The 18463-nt window shown below is 38.1% G+C and overlaps 1 protein-coding gene across 1 annotated transcript in view; it reads left to right on the top strand.

The window, feature by feature from the left end:
- ADAMTS18 (ADAM metallopeptidase with thrombospondin type 1 motif 18) overlaps window positions 1-18463 on the top strand; it is an 80528-nt gene that overhangs the window by 19066 nt on the left and 42999 nt on the right. The window contains exons 4-8 of the mRNA XM_026059246.1: window positions 10005-10287; window positions 13464-13663; window positions 14404-14487; window positions 15399-15558; window positions 16185-16290. Of these exons, the coding sequence (XP_025915031.1) occupies window positions 10005-10287; window positions 13464-13663; window positions 14404-14487; window positions 15399-15558; window positions 16185-16290 (833 nt within the window). The remainder of the gene's footprint in view (window positions 1-10004; window positions 10288-13463; window positions 13664-14403; window positions 14488-15398; window positions 15559-16184; window positions 16291-18463) is intronic.

Below are 18463 nucleotides of genomic sequence, written 5' to 3'. Positions count from 1 at the left end.
TCCTTGCTATTGGAGCTGCCTGAACTATTCATAGCAAAATAAAATTGTTATGGGAATTGAGCTGGATATATTTTGTTTGAATGCAAATTATCCCGGGTCAGACAGGCTCAGATCTTCTGCCCCCTTAAATTCATTTTCATCAGCTCTGCCAGCCCAAAGCTTTTATCTGGATCTTGGTCRGAGACAAGTATGTATGGGTAGTGAACCCTCATCATCTAGAGCAGTCCCTTTGGGACTTGGATATTTCACGCAGGGTAAGTCACTCCGAAGCTGAGACCTTTGCTGTTCTCTCTCAGAGGGAAGGGTCTGCTGTCAGCTAGCACAGTGGGGTGTCCAAGCGTGTTTAGAAAGCGCCTCTCTGTTGGCTGTAACTTCAGCAAGGTATCTCGTAAGAGTGAGGGAGTCTTTCATGCTTGTGAGCCACTCTGAGGCTCATGATATGTGTTGTTCTTCTGAACGGTCTGGCTGCCAAAGTCCCATCACCATAGGAAAAGCTGAGTTTTCACTAAAAAAAAAAATTTGGGTATGATTCTAGTGCACATGATCATGAAGGGCTAAAAAAGAACCTTAAAATCTCAATCCACAATGGCTGAAGAAATCAGAAAGCAAGCAAAACACCAGACCCCTTCAGCATTATTTAAAAAAATCTGGTGATTTATAGTCTTGTTTCCTGCAAGGCCTGATTCATGACTTCTAATGTTTGGAGTTACACATCTGATGGGGAAGAATGTTCCTAGTCGGAAACACTCAAGCAAGCCTCTGATAATGCTAAATACTTATGGAAAAGAATTTCCAACTACTGATTTTAGTTAACTGTCATCAGCTCTCTTTATTAAGGAGTTTGTTCTCTGTTTCATTATTTTAAAATAATTTTATTGTTTTTGCCTTTAGCACAATTACAAGAGCAGATGATTCATTACAAAGGCATGTAGTTTCCCTAGAATATTAGTCCATTTGAATTTCACCACACAGAATCGATTAGCTTTACACAGAGGAGGAGCAGAATCTTGCCAGTGCATTTTCACTGCACCGATTCCTTAGAACAGCACAGATAATTCAAAGAAAACCATCCTCAGGGTGAAATTTTGCTCTGTCCAAAGGTCTGCTAAAGATCTAGATACCTGGAAGTCAAGTTTTAGAGATTTGAGAGGGATATAAAAGGTGCATTTATCTTGTGCTGCTCCACAGAATGGGATGAAGGGGAGGGTTGCATTTTCTATGCTTTAAAATTGCCCAGAGGTAGCTGCTATCACACTGTAAGGGCTCTCTTAAGCCCTGATCCAGCAATGCACTCTGTTAAGTGGGATGCTGGATTAGGGCACTAAGCTACCTTCTGAAGTCAGTTATTCAGTTACTCTTGATGTACCATAAGTAACTAATCAACTGTAAGACAGCACAGGACAAATAGTGGGCTGTCTCTTTTTAGGAAAAGTGAAGCATAAATGCATTCATAAAATAATCCTGCTGTTTCCTGTTTGCTTTCAGAACTGTCATAACTAATAAAATATCTAGATTTTATCTTACAGTTGCAGGGATTTGCTTAAACAGGCTATACCCAACTGCTTATGTAAGTACCAAGTCTGAATTCGATCTGTTGGTTTTAGCTAATTGCTTTCTGGAACCATCAGAACAAGGCAGAGAGCCGTACAGCCGGTGCGTTTGCTTGTCCTGATTGCTACCCTGGGCCCATGCTGATGGAATCATTAACAAAGGGATCTAGAATGTCACTTAATTTAAATGTGATTAGTGTATAGTTCATGTCATGCTGCTGCAGTTTACATTAGTATTTTTCCTGTTCATTTATGATGTATACTGCTGGGTTTTTAAAAGCATGAGAAATGAGGAAGCTCAGATCCTCAGATACCAAGGATTTAATTTGTGGTAAAGCAACTGAATTTGTATTAGTTCTAGAATTTCTCATTGCCCTTCTATACTACAATTTAATACATTTAAATACCAATGTGACTGGTTCAATTACCTTAAGTGGAGGAACAAATAAGAATATTTCCTTATTTGCCACATGTTGACAGAGGATTGCATAAAGATGTTTTAAACAAGTTCAGTCAACTGCAAAAATACAAAGGCACTATTCAGAGATAACTCCGTCTTTGTTCATATAGGAATAATTAAAGACAAGCAATTTTGTTACCTTGTTTTAATAATTGCTGGATGTTCTGCATAGCACTCTTTTTGAGAAAATGAACAGAGTAGTCTTTCATGACTAACTCAGACTGGCAATTTGAAGGTCTTACTGTCTGAGGACCTGATGGAAGGAGAGTAAATTGCTATGTTGTTAAGAATTCAACATTTTACATTTGCAAGAAATCTATATTGTGTTAGAAAACAGACTGAAGTGAGTTATTTTTGTGAGTCATTTGGAATCTAAAGAAAAAGGTGATCTGCTGTACAACTCTCAAGTCAAAATAGGCAACCGGTGATTCTAATGCCTCTTTCATGATTGAAATATTTTAGTCTGTATAAAAGCCATTAACTTAACCTAAACATTTGGTGTGGTACAGAGCCAGATATTCCAATCTGGTGAAAATCAGTAAAGGTCTGCTGAGGTTATTCTCATCAGACAAGGACCCAGTCCAATGAAATACTGTATTTGTCCCCTGGCTCTGGGATAGTCATCAGCAAATGTTGCCCATGTACAGACTTGATACTTTCCTAAAGGATGAGTGAATTTATTTGACAAACATAAAAGCTAGGGAAAAGTTTAGTTAACTTAAATTCTCTCTTTCATTTAGTGTGTTCACATGCCTTTGCGCTGCCTGGTTTGGGATAGGATCAAAAATTAAAATGCTCTGAGTTTTACTCGTGGGATCTCTGACTTCAATAATACATGTGTATTATTGGAAACCTCATGAGAGTCAATTCTCACTAGTTTCCCAGAACATTTTCTTTCCCAGATTGGTTTAAATGCACTCTGGTAAAGAGACGATATTCAGTTCAGTGGGAGCTGCTGGGTGCTTAGCACTCTTTAAAAGTAGGTCATTTATTTAACAACGTATGTATGGATTTAGGGGCCAGATTTTATATTTTTTGTTGGAGAATCCTGGGCCATGCTCCTGCTGCTGTGTCTCAGAATATTCCTTAACTTCACCCAGCACCCCAATAACATGGGTGCATCTGTGCAAAGCGCCCTTTTGCAGGGGACAGAAACGGTGTTTGGAGGCAAAACGTGCCTCAGCCCTGTTAGCTGCTGGTGTCCCCATTGGAGCTGCCACCCATGGGGAGGGGCTGTAGGTCGCAGCAGAGAGGGAACGAACATATTTAATTACTGTGATTTACTGCCATTGGTTTGGCTGTTTGCTCATGCTGCGTCCTGGGGGTAAAGATATCTTTCACCTCAGCAACACTTTGTGCAGTTCAGCTCCTACTTTCTGCTTTGCCAGATATGTTGCTTGTCATTTTTTTCCTACCTAATTTCACATCTTAATTTGCTCATTTTGATTATATTTTCCAGAGCACTGACATTTTGACCCTAACCTGAGAGGTGCTCAATAACCCATCTCTCAAAAAGTCAGTTAGTGATATCAGGTATCTACAATTCTAGGTCAGTGTGTACTATACTGCTGGCTGTAATTCTTGGAAATAGTTTTGCTTATGACTATAGTAAGGTTATAGTCTTGCATATTTTTCAGACTACCAACTTAACCCATCCCAAGAGGTGCGAGTCTGCTTCATTACACATTCTCTAAAAAAAACAATAATTTATTTGGACTGTTCACATGATGTGGGATTGCTTTGAACAGCCTTGTCCTAGGATTGGGTGACAGAATATCCCTGCTATAGGGGAAAGAGGAATCCAAAAGATGAATGCGGGCAGAATTACCAGGACTTTATTCTTCCTGGGCTTCCTTGGCATGTATGAGGCAACTGTATCTTTACTGCCTTTTCAGGGCTTGACCCAAACCCTATTCTAACCAGCTGCCACTTTTTCCTTTGTCTTGAATGGATTTTGTGTCGGGCTGCTGGTATGTGCATAGTGGACTGCCATCTCCACATAGGTTTCTCTGCGTATGCCTTTGGCAGACAGATCTGAAATCACTCTGCCTCTTCTCCTAGCTGCTGGCCATCAGCTAGCTCTGTTACAAAAAACCATGTAGACACGTTAGTGTTGTGCTGTGCTTGAGCTAATAAGCCCAGTCTCCCAGCAGCTGCATTGCTTCTGGTTTGGGCTGGCTTGCCTCCAGCTGCCTTGGAGCACGAGCAGAACGGACAGAGGGCTGACTGCAAACGTGTGGATCCGCTCTATGCCTAGTGAGGTGACTACCACTATTTGGGCTATAAAACCTGAGGGAAGGGGCTCATCCCCCATCGTTCCGTGGTGGAATCCGGGCAGAGGTGCAAGGGTTGTGCGAGACAGCTCCCTTCTTGCAGCATRCAGTGCAGCATGTTGGTATTTGAAAATTGACATCTGCCCAATTCCAGAGGCCAGTCTGGGCCCAAAGGCAAGTTACAGCTGTTGAGGTAGCTCTAAGTTGTGTGAATACCTTACTGTTTGCTGGAACTCCATCATATCCTCATTCTGCTTCTAATACGCTCATTATTCCAGAAGGGAAAACAGTTTCGCAGCAAAACCCACAGGCAGGACACTGGAGCTAGGGGAGTCCCTCCTGCAACAAGGGAACTCCCTGATGGCAGAGGTAGGTCCTTTGTGCTTCCTTTGTCGTGCCAAAGGGCCAGAGACTTAGCAGAACCTCAGGGCGGGAAACGAGAGTGTGGCTTTGATTAAAATGACCTGCAGCTAAGATCATGTCATGAGTTTTCACTGCAGAGTGAGTGAGAAAAGACTGTAACATGCTGTGACATGAGATGGTCCCAGTAATATCGTGACGGGATTACTAGATATCTAGGCATCTCCTGGCTGTGGACCTCTGATAATTTCAAATAATTAGCAACCATAGTTTCTAGATCATTTGTTCTGATTCTTTCCATTTCAAAGAAGTTCTTCATTTATATTTTTGTGTTTTAAGTAGAACTAAAAACTGTACTTTATGTTTCTGGTACGTGCTATAATGCTCGTTAAGATGTGTTTGAATCAATGATTTGTGTTTTTTAGGAGCTAGACAGTTGGAAATAAACAGCAGAGGTCTTGGATCAATGTCCACCGGAGTCTGTGGAAAGCTCTATGCCAATTTCAGTYGGCCTTTTGTCAAATCCTTTAAAACTTTGTGTGAATATTTGGAACCATTTTAATGGGTGTGAAACTATATTTAACTCTTCCTTTTGAGAAATTTTTCATCTTGAGTGCATGCGCACTCATCTAATGGTATAGACTTCATGAGTTCTTTGGCCACTGTTCTAACTGCTATCAGTCAAAAGAGTGGTTTTTAACACTCTTAGTTTTATATATATATACTCATATTATAACACTGAATAAAGCATTCTGGAAATAAGCAGTGTTGCTTAGACAATATGTGCACATATTTTGTAGCACTCTGTTTAGTCTAGATACTCCTGTCATCATACAAAGTGTAGTTTAACTTTGCATCAGTCAGTACTAAGCACTTTTATTTAGCAGAGACATTGCAGTTCATTTATTCATGTGTTTTAGTTTTCAGTTTCATTATGTTTCTTAGCTCATTTTTTGCATCTGGTTTATGAAACTCCAGTAACTTTAATATGCATATGGCCAAGCTGTTGCCTTTAATTTAATTAGCACATAATGAAAATACCTTGTATGCAAACATAGAACCCACAGCCATGAAGCCCTTCTAGTTTTGAGCAAGGCTTCTCTGCTATCTCAGAACTTTGATTTCTTAAAATACAGGCAAGAAAAGTAAGTTCTGAAAAGCCTCCTCAGTGTGATGGGTCACTCAGAGTCCTTGCTGTATGGAGAGTCTGTTTCTTGGAGATGCTGAAAACCTCAAAGTGAATTAGGTTTACAAGTCAGTAAGATCCCATAGACCTCACTCAGAGTCTAAGAGCTCAAGGGAAGCACCTCCATGCTGGTTCAGTAAAATGCAAATGAAACCTCCCTGAACAGATGATATTTTAGAGTGGGACTCTCAAAATCATTCTATGTGGGTCTGAAATCAGTGGAATATTTACCTGTTTTTGTATAGTTAGACAAAATTTCAGTGGTTTAAAAATTCCCATTATTCTTCAGCTCATAATATAATGTCAGTTAAAAAAATCCTGAAGCAGATTTTTTTTATCATCTCCCTTGTCCAAATTTCATTTTGAGATTCTTCCTCCTTTTGGAAAATACCAAGAAAAAAGAACAAGTGCCTTGCCTTGGTGATAACATCCTGATACTAAGGAATTTTACAAAGGCGTATTCCAGTCTGAAAATTCCTTTAGCCCAGAGCTAAGCAAACATTTCATAACAAATAAAGGATGGGAGGAATGTTGCCTTCTCATCTCTTCTCAACTGGTCTGCAAACAAACTGCAAGTTCCTCTAATTTATTGATTGCAGTATTATTTGCTAGCCACACAGATCAACCTATGTCTTTCAGTTTACTTTCCGATGGTGTGCAATATCCCTTACAGAGGGATGGCGAATTTGTGTTGTGAGGGAAGAATAAAAGAACAGCAAATTCCAGCTGAGGAATCTCTTGGGTTTTCCTTCCCACCACGTTCGCACAATTGCTGCTATTGTTAGTGATAGCCACAGTGGGAGAGAGAGAGTAGATAGGAGTCCCTGGCCTTTTGCATGCTGTGTTGTCTAGACTTAGTAAAAATGTTAGATTTTGTCATACCGCTTCCTCTCACAGTGTTATAAACACAGAAAATCTGAAGAAAAATTGGAGTGTGGACATATCTGACCCCCTCCTTTTTGGGTCCCAAACTCATCAAAGTTAGTGGAAAGGTATCAAGTTCTGATTCAAGGAGAATCACATGTACACTTGAAGTTACACTGGCAGCAGAAAGACCTATTGCAAAAAAATTCCATGACAATTTTGACAGTGTTTGTTCATCTACAGAAATATCTGAGCTGGAGAAACGTATTGCATCGAAGTCATGACTCTGGTGATGTTTCTGTAGAAAAAGTTCCAAACGACACTTTTTCTAACACTGCCCAGGAGTAGAGAATAGCCAAAATCTGGCCTTCTTCAGGAAGCTGGAATTCCTTGGCAGTGCAGTTAGAACAGTTGATCCTGTGCCACCATCCTGCATCTATGCCTTGGTCTTTCTCAGCTGGCATATGCTCCAGTTGGCCTAACCATGACCATAGGCCACTTTAGCTAAGGCTAAAATTCAAGAACCTGCAAGAAAAGGATTTGGCAGTTATTGCCCGATTGCCCACTTTCTACCAACCCGGAAGGCTGCATCTCTGTCAGAAGCCAGGTCAGCATTCTCCGCATTGCTTTGGAATTACTGAAGAGATTATTTTAGTAAGAATCCTTGAAACCAGCCCATAACTGGAAGAAGTGCAAAATGGTCTGTGATTGAATGAGTGTTCAGACTGCTCTGTGACACTTCACCTTTTCTTCTTGACAATGTCATAAAACTGAACGTTATCAAAAAAGAAGACATCTTTCATTCACACAACATTTTTCAATTTGGAGGACCTGTCTGATGTAAAACCCAAAGGAAAGAGGTCTTATTGGGAGATTCACAGTCTTTTCTGCTGGAAAAATGTGAATATATTTGTTAGCCAGTTACAGCATATGAAAACTGTGCAGAAAAACACATTCAGCACAGGGTCCAGAATTCAGTTCACCGTTTATTTCCGGAATTCTCAATCCACCCTTATAATGTTAAATACAGAAATTACATTTGGGGCTGAAACTTGGTGTACATCAGGGACAGTTTCTTACAGGAAAATTTAGAAAATCCTTTGTTCCATATGGTTTGAATCATTTACAAAATGAATCCTAAAGGAATAATTTCAAATGTGGAAACCTTTAAAATGGGGAAATAAAAACCAGATTTACTCCATTTCTGTTTTCCAGCAGAAAAAAAAAAATCATTTAGCAGTGCCCAGTTATCAGTGCTCTCTAACAGATAAAAATTGCCTCTTGGTTAAAATCACTTTTAAATTATGTGATGACAAACCTCATAAGGATTAAAATATTAGTTGTCTTCCCTACAGGAAAGTACTTTGCCATGACCAAATGTGATCTGATGTTTGAAATATGCCAACTTATTGCAGTGAGCAGGCAAGTTAAATTCTTGTCAATGATGAAAAGCCTGTTTTATTCTCTTATTGACAAAGGCAATTTTATCCTTCACGTAGAATGTTAAGTAGATATGAGATATGTAATTATGAATTTATGTTGAAGGAAAGAGAATGGGCAAGTTTTTTTTCAGAATATTTTCTATGTTTGTTTTCATATTATCATTTGGGAAGCAATTAGACCCTCCCAAGTCATAATATGGAACCTCTTTTATTGTCAAAATTAAGAGCATGGTGTGATCTTGTGAGCAGTTGCAGCAGGTTTCCATGAGAGATGCTTATATTGGGGAGTACTGTGAAGATGCTGTTGATCTTGTTCCATCCATCTGGAAGAAGACAGAAGTGAATTTCATTAAAAAAAGGCATGGTGTCTGATTGCAGAGTGTTGAGAACCTGTATATCTCTGGTAAATCCTTTTAACAGGAATGCACTTAAATTCAGTTTTAGCATTAGCTAAGTAAACAGTTAAAGCTGTGAAGATTTCACATGTAACTTCCTATTTTCACTTGCTTTACATTTTCTGTTGAATTTTCCTCCTGGGAAACAGTTCTGAAAGTGCGTAAAATTCCACAAATCCTTAAGAAATACCGTGCTGGTCTTAGGTATTGAAATTGCTCTCTTTCTGATATCATTGGCATTCTGGACCTAGGAGCTCAGGCAAAAGCAAAGCATTAATTTCAGAAGGGATTATGTGATACATGTCTAAAATACCTGCATTTTCAAAGAATGCTTTTTGAGGGAGGAGGTGGAATCATGATCTGGGAGGACTTAGATGTCGGGCAAGATGGTTTGCAGTTGACATTTGTTTGTCTGCACATACTTTTCTGAAGCAAAAGAGATATGTAGCCCTCGTGGGATGTCAATTTTGGCAGAAAGGTGTTGGCACATGGTAGAGCCTCACTGATTCAAAACAAAAATCTGTATCTAGTATTACATATATAATGTAATAGAATTACCTGATGAAACAACTTCTTGGTTCTCGACTTGGTAAAAAGGAGTGTTTATTACATGTTTCACAAAAACAAGAAATGAACTAAAATCATAACTGATTAATGAGCTGCATGGAAATACTTCCTCAGTGCCACCCACATTTCTCTGGCCCTCATCCTGGAAACACTTCATCACATGTGCAGTTTTATGCATAGATACTATGTGAAAAATACAACATAGTTTTCCCATGCTTACTTCTGTCTTTTAGGGATACAAGAAGGAAAACAAAAAGATGCTTGCTTTCACTGATCAGTTTTATCTTGTATGAAGCAATAAAATTTAAACTGCCTTTATCATGATAAATTGCTAGGAATTGATTACTGAATAATGGTACTAAAATGTTTCGAAGCTTTAACTTCGCACTGATGCACCACAATGTGTTTGGCTTTCTACTTAGAGAAACATTAAATCTGGATTTCCTGGCTGGTAATATTTGGTTTTGAAAAAAACGAATCTTAATTCAAACATTTTTGCTTTCCTAATCTATGCACTTATTAGAAATCCCATCTTTCAAAAGCATTTTCTTTTTGTCTGAGACTATATAGCCTGTATGTATATGTGTGTACACACACAAATACATACTGTGAAGTATAGATTAATATTGCATCTTAAATTAGTCCTGGCACCATATGAAGGTGTTATGTTGACAACCCGACAGACTGAAGCATTCTTGTTCTGTGCCAAACATGAAACCTGGTCACCTCCAAAGGGAAGCGAAGCATATTTTGTTTGAGAATAGTTAGACTATATCTTGAATAAAACTAATTTGGCAGAGAACGTTTCAGTCTCCCTAGAGCCTTTGGAGGGAGATCACTTTAAGAGCTAGCATGTTCCAGCTGTGAAACTTGACAGCCTTTCCTCTAATTTGTGTTTGCTTTTTAGTCAGGTTTAATAAGGACACAGAAGATCGAATTCCTTATATCTCCATTACCTCAGCAGCTAGCAAAGGAGCACAACTACACATCACCTCCTGGACACCATCCACATGTATTATATAAACGAACAGCAGAAGAGAAGGTGCATCAGTACACAGTAGAGTCCAATCCCAAATACTTTTCCCTTCGTCATCACAGAATTCACACTTCCCACAAGTCTCATGCTCAAGCGAATGGTTACCACCATGGAATGTTTCAAAAGCAACATTTTTGTGGACGTCGCAAGAAATGTATGTAAGGAAACTTTCTCTCCTTGTTTGAGATAGTGGCTCTTAGAGACACTATGGTGATTCTTAGGTGTGGTTTGTAGTCACCTTTGTGATGGAGATGTCATAATTTTAAATAATATGGCTATAAAGGGAAATAGATATGGGGAACTTGATTACTCCTTTAAATTTAAGCCATCATCCTTGTTATTAAGCCATCAGAATCACTGATTAGTTTTCTTATTCTCCACCTAAATTAAAAGATTTCTTGCTTGACTTTTTCTTGAAGCTGACCTAGGTTTCAGTAGGCCATTCGGCTTCAGATTGCCACTTTTGCACAATTACTGATGCCGGCTCCCTGAGCTGTTCTCTGCTAGTCTGGGATATGTAATTAATTAGGCTTGAGGATGAAGGAAAAGCCTTTTGAATCATTAAGTTCTGACAGGATGGAAGATAAGTCTTTCAGAACTCACCATTTGATAATGAAATTTTCAGCAACTGAGATTTTCAAAAAGAACCTCCCACATAAATTGTTCAAATAAAATTTTGTAGCCACCTCTTAAAAAACATATTGGAATATATTATCCTGCCAAGGTCTATTCTGAGGCCTTCATTAGGCCCTCAGATTGCATAACATTTTAGAGCTCCCTTGGAGCATATAGCTGTACTTATAGCATTCAGCTGATTCCATTTGAAAGCTGATCTGCTTCTGGGTTGAGTTTCTTAATGAGAGTCTCCAGGACTGCACACAGTATTGAAAACATTGTCTCAGGCTAGTTACATTCTTCCAACCTCCTACCTGAGTTCTGAGAAAATGAGCAGGTTCCTTTCCAAAGGCTATGTAGGGAAGAAAGAGGAAAACAAATAGCAGGAAGGAAGGAGAAAGAAGGTGGTGGAAAAGGTGGCTGAAACTGATGCCTACCTGAGGCTATGAGTTCTTAGCTGCAGTTTCTGACTGGGTTTACGTTAAATGAAGAACACACAGTTAGCACCCAACAGTGAAGAGTTTAGTATAAGTGATTTACCCTTTGTCACTTAGGAAGTTGGTGTCAGAAGCACTGTTAGAATCCAATTAAATAAGGTAGCATTTAATTACCTTAACCATGAAACTCATTCTTTCCACATCCTATAGTCTTCCACTTCAAACAGTACATACCTGTGACCTTCTGAAAGAAATGAAAGAGGAATTCTAAAAAATAACAGCTTAATTCTCTACCTAGCCTTCATTAATCTGTAGAGCAAGTATAACTCATGTTCAYTGAATGAATGCAGTTTTACAAATAAAATCATATGATCATTTAACTGAGTAGGTCAAACAAAGGATATAGAAGAAAAGATACCACTCAGGTAAAGGCGACACCCCTTCTATGATTATTTGAAGCACAAGCGGAAGCAGGCACTTTTTTTTCTTCTCCCTCTTCCCYTTTTTTTGTAGTTTTTACATTTTTCTGTGGTCTTGTTCTGAAATCAGAAGTCATATCAGTTTGAAATTTTGAGGAATATCAGTCTGGACACCTGGAATAGAAAATTTCATCCTGAATGAACAAAGGCATAAGAACTGAGAATGCAGTGTTATGGAAGACAGTCCTCTGTTATTAACGCTGCCTATATTCAAGGTTTATTCGTCCTAAGCTAACAATGAATCCAAGCTTGCTGATCAGTAAGAGTGCAGAGCACATTGTCACTTTTAATGGCATAAAAGCAGCTTGTCCCACTCACCATCTTTTAAAATTTCATATGCTGGCAGTTTGTAAGCACTAGAGAAGCCAGTTAATCATCTTTCAAACTCTTCCTCACAATCTACATGTTTTTAGATCATGCAAACTGAATGGTCTGTAGTCAGTAAATCATACTTGAAAGATATTGCTGCTGCTCATGTTTTATTAGTAGCCAAAAAGTTAATCTGAGAGCAAAACTACATTGCTTGTGGATCAGTCTACAGGACATGTGAATATGAACACGATTTTTTATGAGTTAAGTGCCTTCAAGTTGTTTTGCCTTCAAAATAGTACATGGAAAGTGATGTGCACTGAACTGCACGCTTCATTCTTGGGTGAGGCATGTCGACATGTTTTTAGAAGAGAAGAGGAGTTCTTTGAGCTTGTAAAAGAAAATTGTTTATAATGAATATTGCATTTTAAAATCTTACTAATACAAGGACTTGTAGTGTTAAATATAGTTCAGAGTGACTCAGTTCTTGAAAGTAGATACTGTTGTCCATTCTACGGTATTCTTGATTTCCCAGTTTGGCCTGGAAGGAGACAGCTACTGTTTTAGCCCCGCCATTGGAATATCTTTCTGATGAGGCATAGACGGGACTTTTTAATTACCTGAGACTCCCTCACTTGTGCCATATTACATCCCTATGTCAAAAAAAAAGAAATCCTACTGTTATCCAGATAATATTTGAAGTGACCTTTGAGTTAATTCTTGAAGCCAAGGAAGCACAGGTATATGCAAAAGAAGCTATGAGCAGCAAGAGAATTATAGGATATAGCTTTCTTTTCCCATTTTCTGTCTCTCTGTAGAAACTGAGTCCTTTCTTTAACCATGCAATTATACAAATACAAAGGGGAAAAGTGCACCCCAACATTAAGATGAGCAGGCTGGATATACATATCCTGTTGACCAAGCCTTGATTGCTGCTTCCTGACATTTCCTATACTAAATAAATATATTCCCAGCAGGGATAATCTCAGTTGCAAATTTGCATAGAAGGCTAATGTCAGTCAAACAGCACCCCGACAGGAATCCTGCTTTTGGCATGTGTCTCCTTTCTGTACTCATGGTGGACATCTGTTGTGGAAAGGAGTTTTTGAACCAACTGCTAGGTAAGTAGCACATGCCAAACACCTCAGGAAGTTACCTGCCAGACAAAATAAATGTTGATACTCCGTTAGAAATTCTGTGTATATCTTTTGCTGCAAATGCTGCCATTTTATTAGATTAATTCCTTATGTTAAACTGTTTATTGCATACAAATGTGGTTCTCCCTTTTCCTTCCCTCCCTGTAACTATCCTCCCCTCAAGAATGAATTGGGTCTTATTTACTAAATATATTAGAACTTCCCACCAGTAAATATTAAATCACATGCTATAAAAATAATCTAAGGCTCTAAACCTGTGTTATTTCATTATCTGATAAAACTGCTTATGGGTGATCTGAACCCTTTCCAAAACTGAATTTTATTTCCTTTTAGATGCACCTAAGCCACCCACAGAAGAGACATACATTCGCTCAGATGAATATGGGACTTCTCCAAGGTTCAAAAGATCATCTGCTAAAATTCAGAAGAATGGGAGTCTAAACGTTGAAACTCTTGTTGTGGCAGATAAAAAAATGTTGGAGAAACATGGCAAGGAAAATGTAACAACTTATATCTTAACAGTTATGAATATGGTAAGATCTGATGTTACTGAAGTATGTCCTTCCCTGTGGAATATTGGTATGTCAAAGTAGCACCTTTCATCAGACAAACAGCAATAGCAAAAAGAGCATGCACACTTTAGATACACAAGCTCTCCTTCAAGCCTAGTCTTATGTATTACTTATGCTTAAAAGCTGCTTAAAAATGCATCCTTAGATTGTCACGGCTATGGCAATACTACTACAGGGCAAAAAATAGGAATGTTTGAAAAATATTTAAAATATTAAAGTGTTTCTGTTGTAGTACAAAGGAAGCAGGTACTCATTGAAAGTTTCATTTCCCTCAGTATTATAAGAGTTTTACTTTGTTTCACCCGATGTCACTCCTTGAAACAAAAATTTCTAAGAAAGCACATATTTATTCTGAGAAAAATAATTTAACTGGAAATATTTTTTCCTTTGAGGATTTCCTCTTCTTTAGTTTTGTACTGCAAAAACCTAAACTTGATTACACTTGATCCAGAAGAACAAGGACAGAACAAAACCCAGTGAAATCAATAGAAGTTTTTCAAGTTTTTTGAAATAAGCGCAGTGGTTTGTTGCAAAATTCTTCTGAGTTAAGCTCTTTTGGATTAATCCTACAAGGCATATAATTACAGTAATTTGTGTTGAAAACTGAAGCCCAATGTAATAACCCAATACATATAGTCAATTTTTTAAAAAGTTTTTTTTATACACGTAGGTGATATTTCCTGCTTGAATAATCATTACAGGTTTCCAGTCTGTTTAAAGATGGAACAATCGGAAGTGACATAAACATTATCGTTGTGAGCCTTCTTCTTTTGGAACAAGAGCCTGTAAGTTGTCATAATTATTATGTAGTACACTTTATTTGACACTGTTCACAGGGAGTCTTGGATGTGTCCAGGTTATGTATGAACTTTCATTGGAGGTTGCTTATGACATAAAGCACAAGAGGAAGACTGATATCACAAAAACCTGCAAAATCACGTTTTCTACATTTCACTGCTTCTACTTTTTTGATAGTAAATCATGATTTTGGTTAAAATGTTCTTGAGAAATTTGAAATGCTTCCACTAACAATTCCCTACCTGTTCTTGAAGGGAGAGGGCTGGAATTAGAAGTCTACTTAAGAAGTATCTAAATAAATGATTAAAGATTTAAAATAAAGATTTTGAAGTGGGCCTAGATAAGAATGGCTTTCCAGGGTATGATCAGGAGGAAGGAGTCAAAAGTCCCAAACTGAAGACAGCATGTAAACAAAGGTGGGAGTTGAGCCTATTCTTTGGGCAATGATGGTGAAAGAAAAGAAGAAAAAATCTGTTTTGATAAAAAGAAATATGAATTTGTGGTGGGCCAATCTAGCTGGATAATACTGTTCCTCCACAGAAATCTCCAAACATTTTAAACAAAAGGCTGAAAATGTTTTAGCTTTTAGCTTTGACAACAACCAAATATATTTGCACACACTAAGAAACTGATGAAACCCTTTCATTTTCAACTGTAATTCCAACCACTAGCTTTGAAAATAACTATGTGTCTAGGGAGAGGTTCAGTTTTATTTTATAATTGTGATTCATCAATCAACAGAATTGGTCATCACAGTTAACGTGAGAATGCATAAGTTTATATGCAACAAGTATGAAAAAAATAACTCCCTTTTCCCTACCCATCTCTTCTTCCTTCATTTACCTTCCTCAAGTACTGGTGGAAGCACCTTATTTCTGTGTCTGTGAAATATCTACAGGGTGGATTATTGATTAACCACCATGCGGACCAGTCACTGAACAGCTTTTGTCAATGGCAATCTGCTCTGGTTGGGAAGAATGGAAAGCGCCATGACCATGCCATCTTGCTTACGGGGTTTGATATCTGCTCTTGGAAGAATGAGCCCTGTGATACTTTAGGTATGGTATGCAAATGTGTTCTGAGAAACTCATGGATGTCAACAGCAGCATCTTGATTAATAAAACTGAAATGTTTTAGAATAAGGACAGGCCAGTTTTGCACATAACCATAATCTTCTTGAAGGTGACAGAGCAGTATTAACATTTTCCTTTGAGGTACCTAGAAGAAAATGAGAATTATTGGTATCTTTGTCCCAGTAAAAATGGCAAAATAAGCTTTCAGAAGACATCCTTCTGGACTGTCACCTTTTCAAGGAACATCTGTGATTTTGAAAATATTTCTGGACCATGCTGATTTTTGTTTTTCTGTGAATACTTGACTCTTTGTGAATGGGATTTGTCCCTAATTTGGGAGCAGTAGAGGCATGAATGGGGAAAGAATAATGTTTACTGGAAAAATGCATTTCTTTTGGGTTARGCTTGATTTGCATATACTTCTTTTACAGGAATCTCTTTAGTATCAAATAGAAATCTGCTGAAATTCTGCCGTGATAAAACTGATCAAGCAGAAAACTATCTTTATGCATCACAACAGACAAATACTGACCTATTAGGACCAGTGCAAATGATATATGTATTTTACATTCTGTAGAGGAACAACCTCTTTGCATGCTTCCTTCCTCCAGGATTTGCCCCTATCAGTGGTATGTGCAGTAAATACCGTAGTTGCACCATCAATGAAGATACAGGCCTTGGATTAGCTTTTACAATTGCTCATGAATCTGGACACAAGTAAGTTATTTTTCATGAATCTTGCATTCTCTTTCTATAAATAAGTATGTAAATGAATGGAAACAGTATCAGTTAATATAAATCAGCTAATTATAGATCATTTACAGAGCAATATAATTGTTAGAATACATAGAGCTTCCCATTAATGTGTTGGTCTTTATTAAATATCATCTCTTCAGCAATCATAAAACTAACCACTGTGAGATTTTCATCCATTTTGCTGCTGTAGGTGAAGAGACCCTATTCTGACACAGGTACATCACTATTGTTCCTGCTTTGGCAGGAAGCTATAGACAATTTTAGGTCAAACAGAAATCAAGGCTCTTCACTCAGACATGTGTCCTGTAGCATTAAGTGGTGAACTGGCTGCCTGGGGTTCTTTTATTTTTTGCCATTATATATATTCTAGTAAATAACTGAAGCAAACAGTAAGAGCTGACAATAATAATCTACAATGTTCCCATGCTCCTATCATGTGCCAGTAGACAAATTGCTCCTAGTAGTAGTGCGGTTGTTCCAAAAAGAGAAGGGACACAGCAGCTTACAGTATGGAGATGCAATCTCTCTGAGTCTCTTAAAGGTCTCTTTCCCAGAAGACTCCATGGTTCATAGGATCTTGGATCCATTCATACCATTCAACCCCTCCTTCTTTGTTCTCTGTACCTATTTAATGGGTGCTTTGGTTCAAAACAACCTTTGTGGGGGTTTCTGCCTTTCTGCATATATGTTCATTGGCTTTCTGTTGGATTTCTATGGTAAGAAGACTGTCATTTTTCTAAGAACTGTGGTCTCAAAAAATCAGTAAGAATCTTCCATGGAGTTTCAGCTACTCTCTGAATTGTTGAATTAAGATTTAATGAAGGTGATTAGGTTTTGAAGTTCTTTTTCCCAAATGATTTTGAATTACTTTTTCACAACTTTTTGCAAGTTTTTGATTTTCAGTTCTAACACAGCTCAAACAGAATTCTTTCTAACCACTGGCAGTACAGAAGCATAGCTTCTCTGTGTGGTACAGATCACAAACAAGAAATCAAGGGTTAGAGAAAACATSGGTATAGGATCGCTATTTTCTGCAGCAACATTTCTGCACAGAATACCTTTTTGAAAGGCAGTGCTACTGTATTCTGCTGTTTAGTCAAGGCATGAATCCTTCCAATTCTGCATGACTGAATCAGGACTATTTAGTTTTCATTGTACAGATATGCTCTACAGTATATACTATGACCTAATGTCTACATGAGTGACCCTTTCACAGGTTTCTGTACATCTGAAGGGAAACAAGGAATTAAAGAATAATCCAGCTACCAGTGAAGTCCATGGGAACTGTGCCAAAGCTTTCAATGGGACCAAATAAGTAAAATACCTATGGCTTGATGCTCATGTTACACTAATGCAATTTCACTGACCTCAGTAAATTTTTTAACGCCCCTCCCTCAGCGTTAGGAGAGAATCAGGTCCATAGATTATTTTTCAAGAACTRTCCCCCTTAGTCTTTTAGTTGCCTGCCTTCTTCTTTATCTTCTTCTTATTCTCTTTGAGAGAATTATATATTAATTATATATCTTATGCTTGGATTTTCTCCAGTGTTGCTGGATTTTTTTCTTTTTCACCACTGCCATTTTATTCAGCCTGTCTTTGGTTTACTTCCATGCTCCTGCACCATACTCTTGCATCTTGTCTAATAGAATACATTTTATCTCCTGGAAAAAAGAAAAAAACCTGCCACAGATACAAAATRTCTTTGTTAACATTTGTCCATGCTCATGTTCCTGCGACTGATTACTATGAAGTGGAAGAAGACAGGACTTGGTCTCCATGATACTCAGATTCCTGGAAGAAAAATGTCCAGAGGATTTACACCTCACAATCTCACTAATAATCAGAGAGTGGGTGGGAATGCAGCTTTGAAAACAGTATATCATCATATAAAGGATGTAAAATAGTTCAGTATGATTTTGAAACTTCAAGATCTCTGTCTGTTGATCATCACAGCTTAAATATCAGCTTCATGAGTGCTCCGAAAAGTGGTGCCTTGTGGGAATTAAGGAAGGCTCAGGCCACAGTAAAAAGTATTTCTCACCTGACAGGACAATACCCGTTTCCTGGAGTTTTCTCCTTCCACTCCTTAAATGTCCACTGTGTGTCTTTGAAAGTCAAACATTATTTCACAGAG

The sequence above is a fragment of the Apteryx rowi genome, unplaced genomic scaffold (genome assembly GCF_003343035.1).
Source record: "Apteryx rowi isolate R43461 unplaced genomic scaffold, aptRow1 scaffold_1, whole genome shotgun sequence".
Classification (NCBI taxonomy): domain Eukaryota; kingdom Metazoa; phylum Chordata; class Aves; order Apterygiformes; family Apterygidae; genus Apteryx; species Apteryx rowi.
This window is presented reverse-complemented; position numbering and strand designations above follow the sequence as displayed.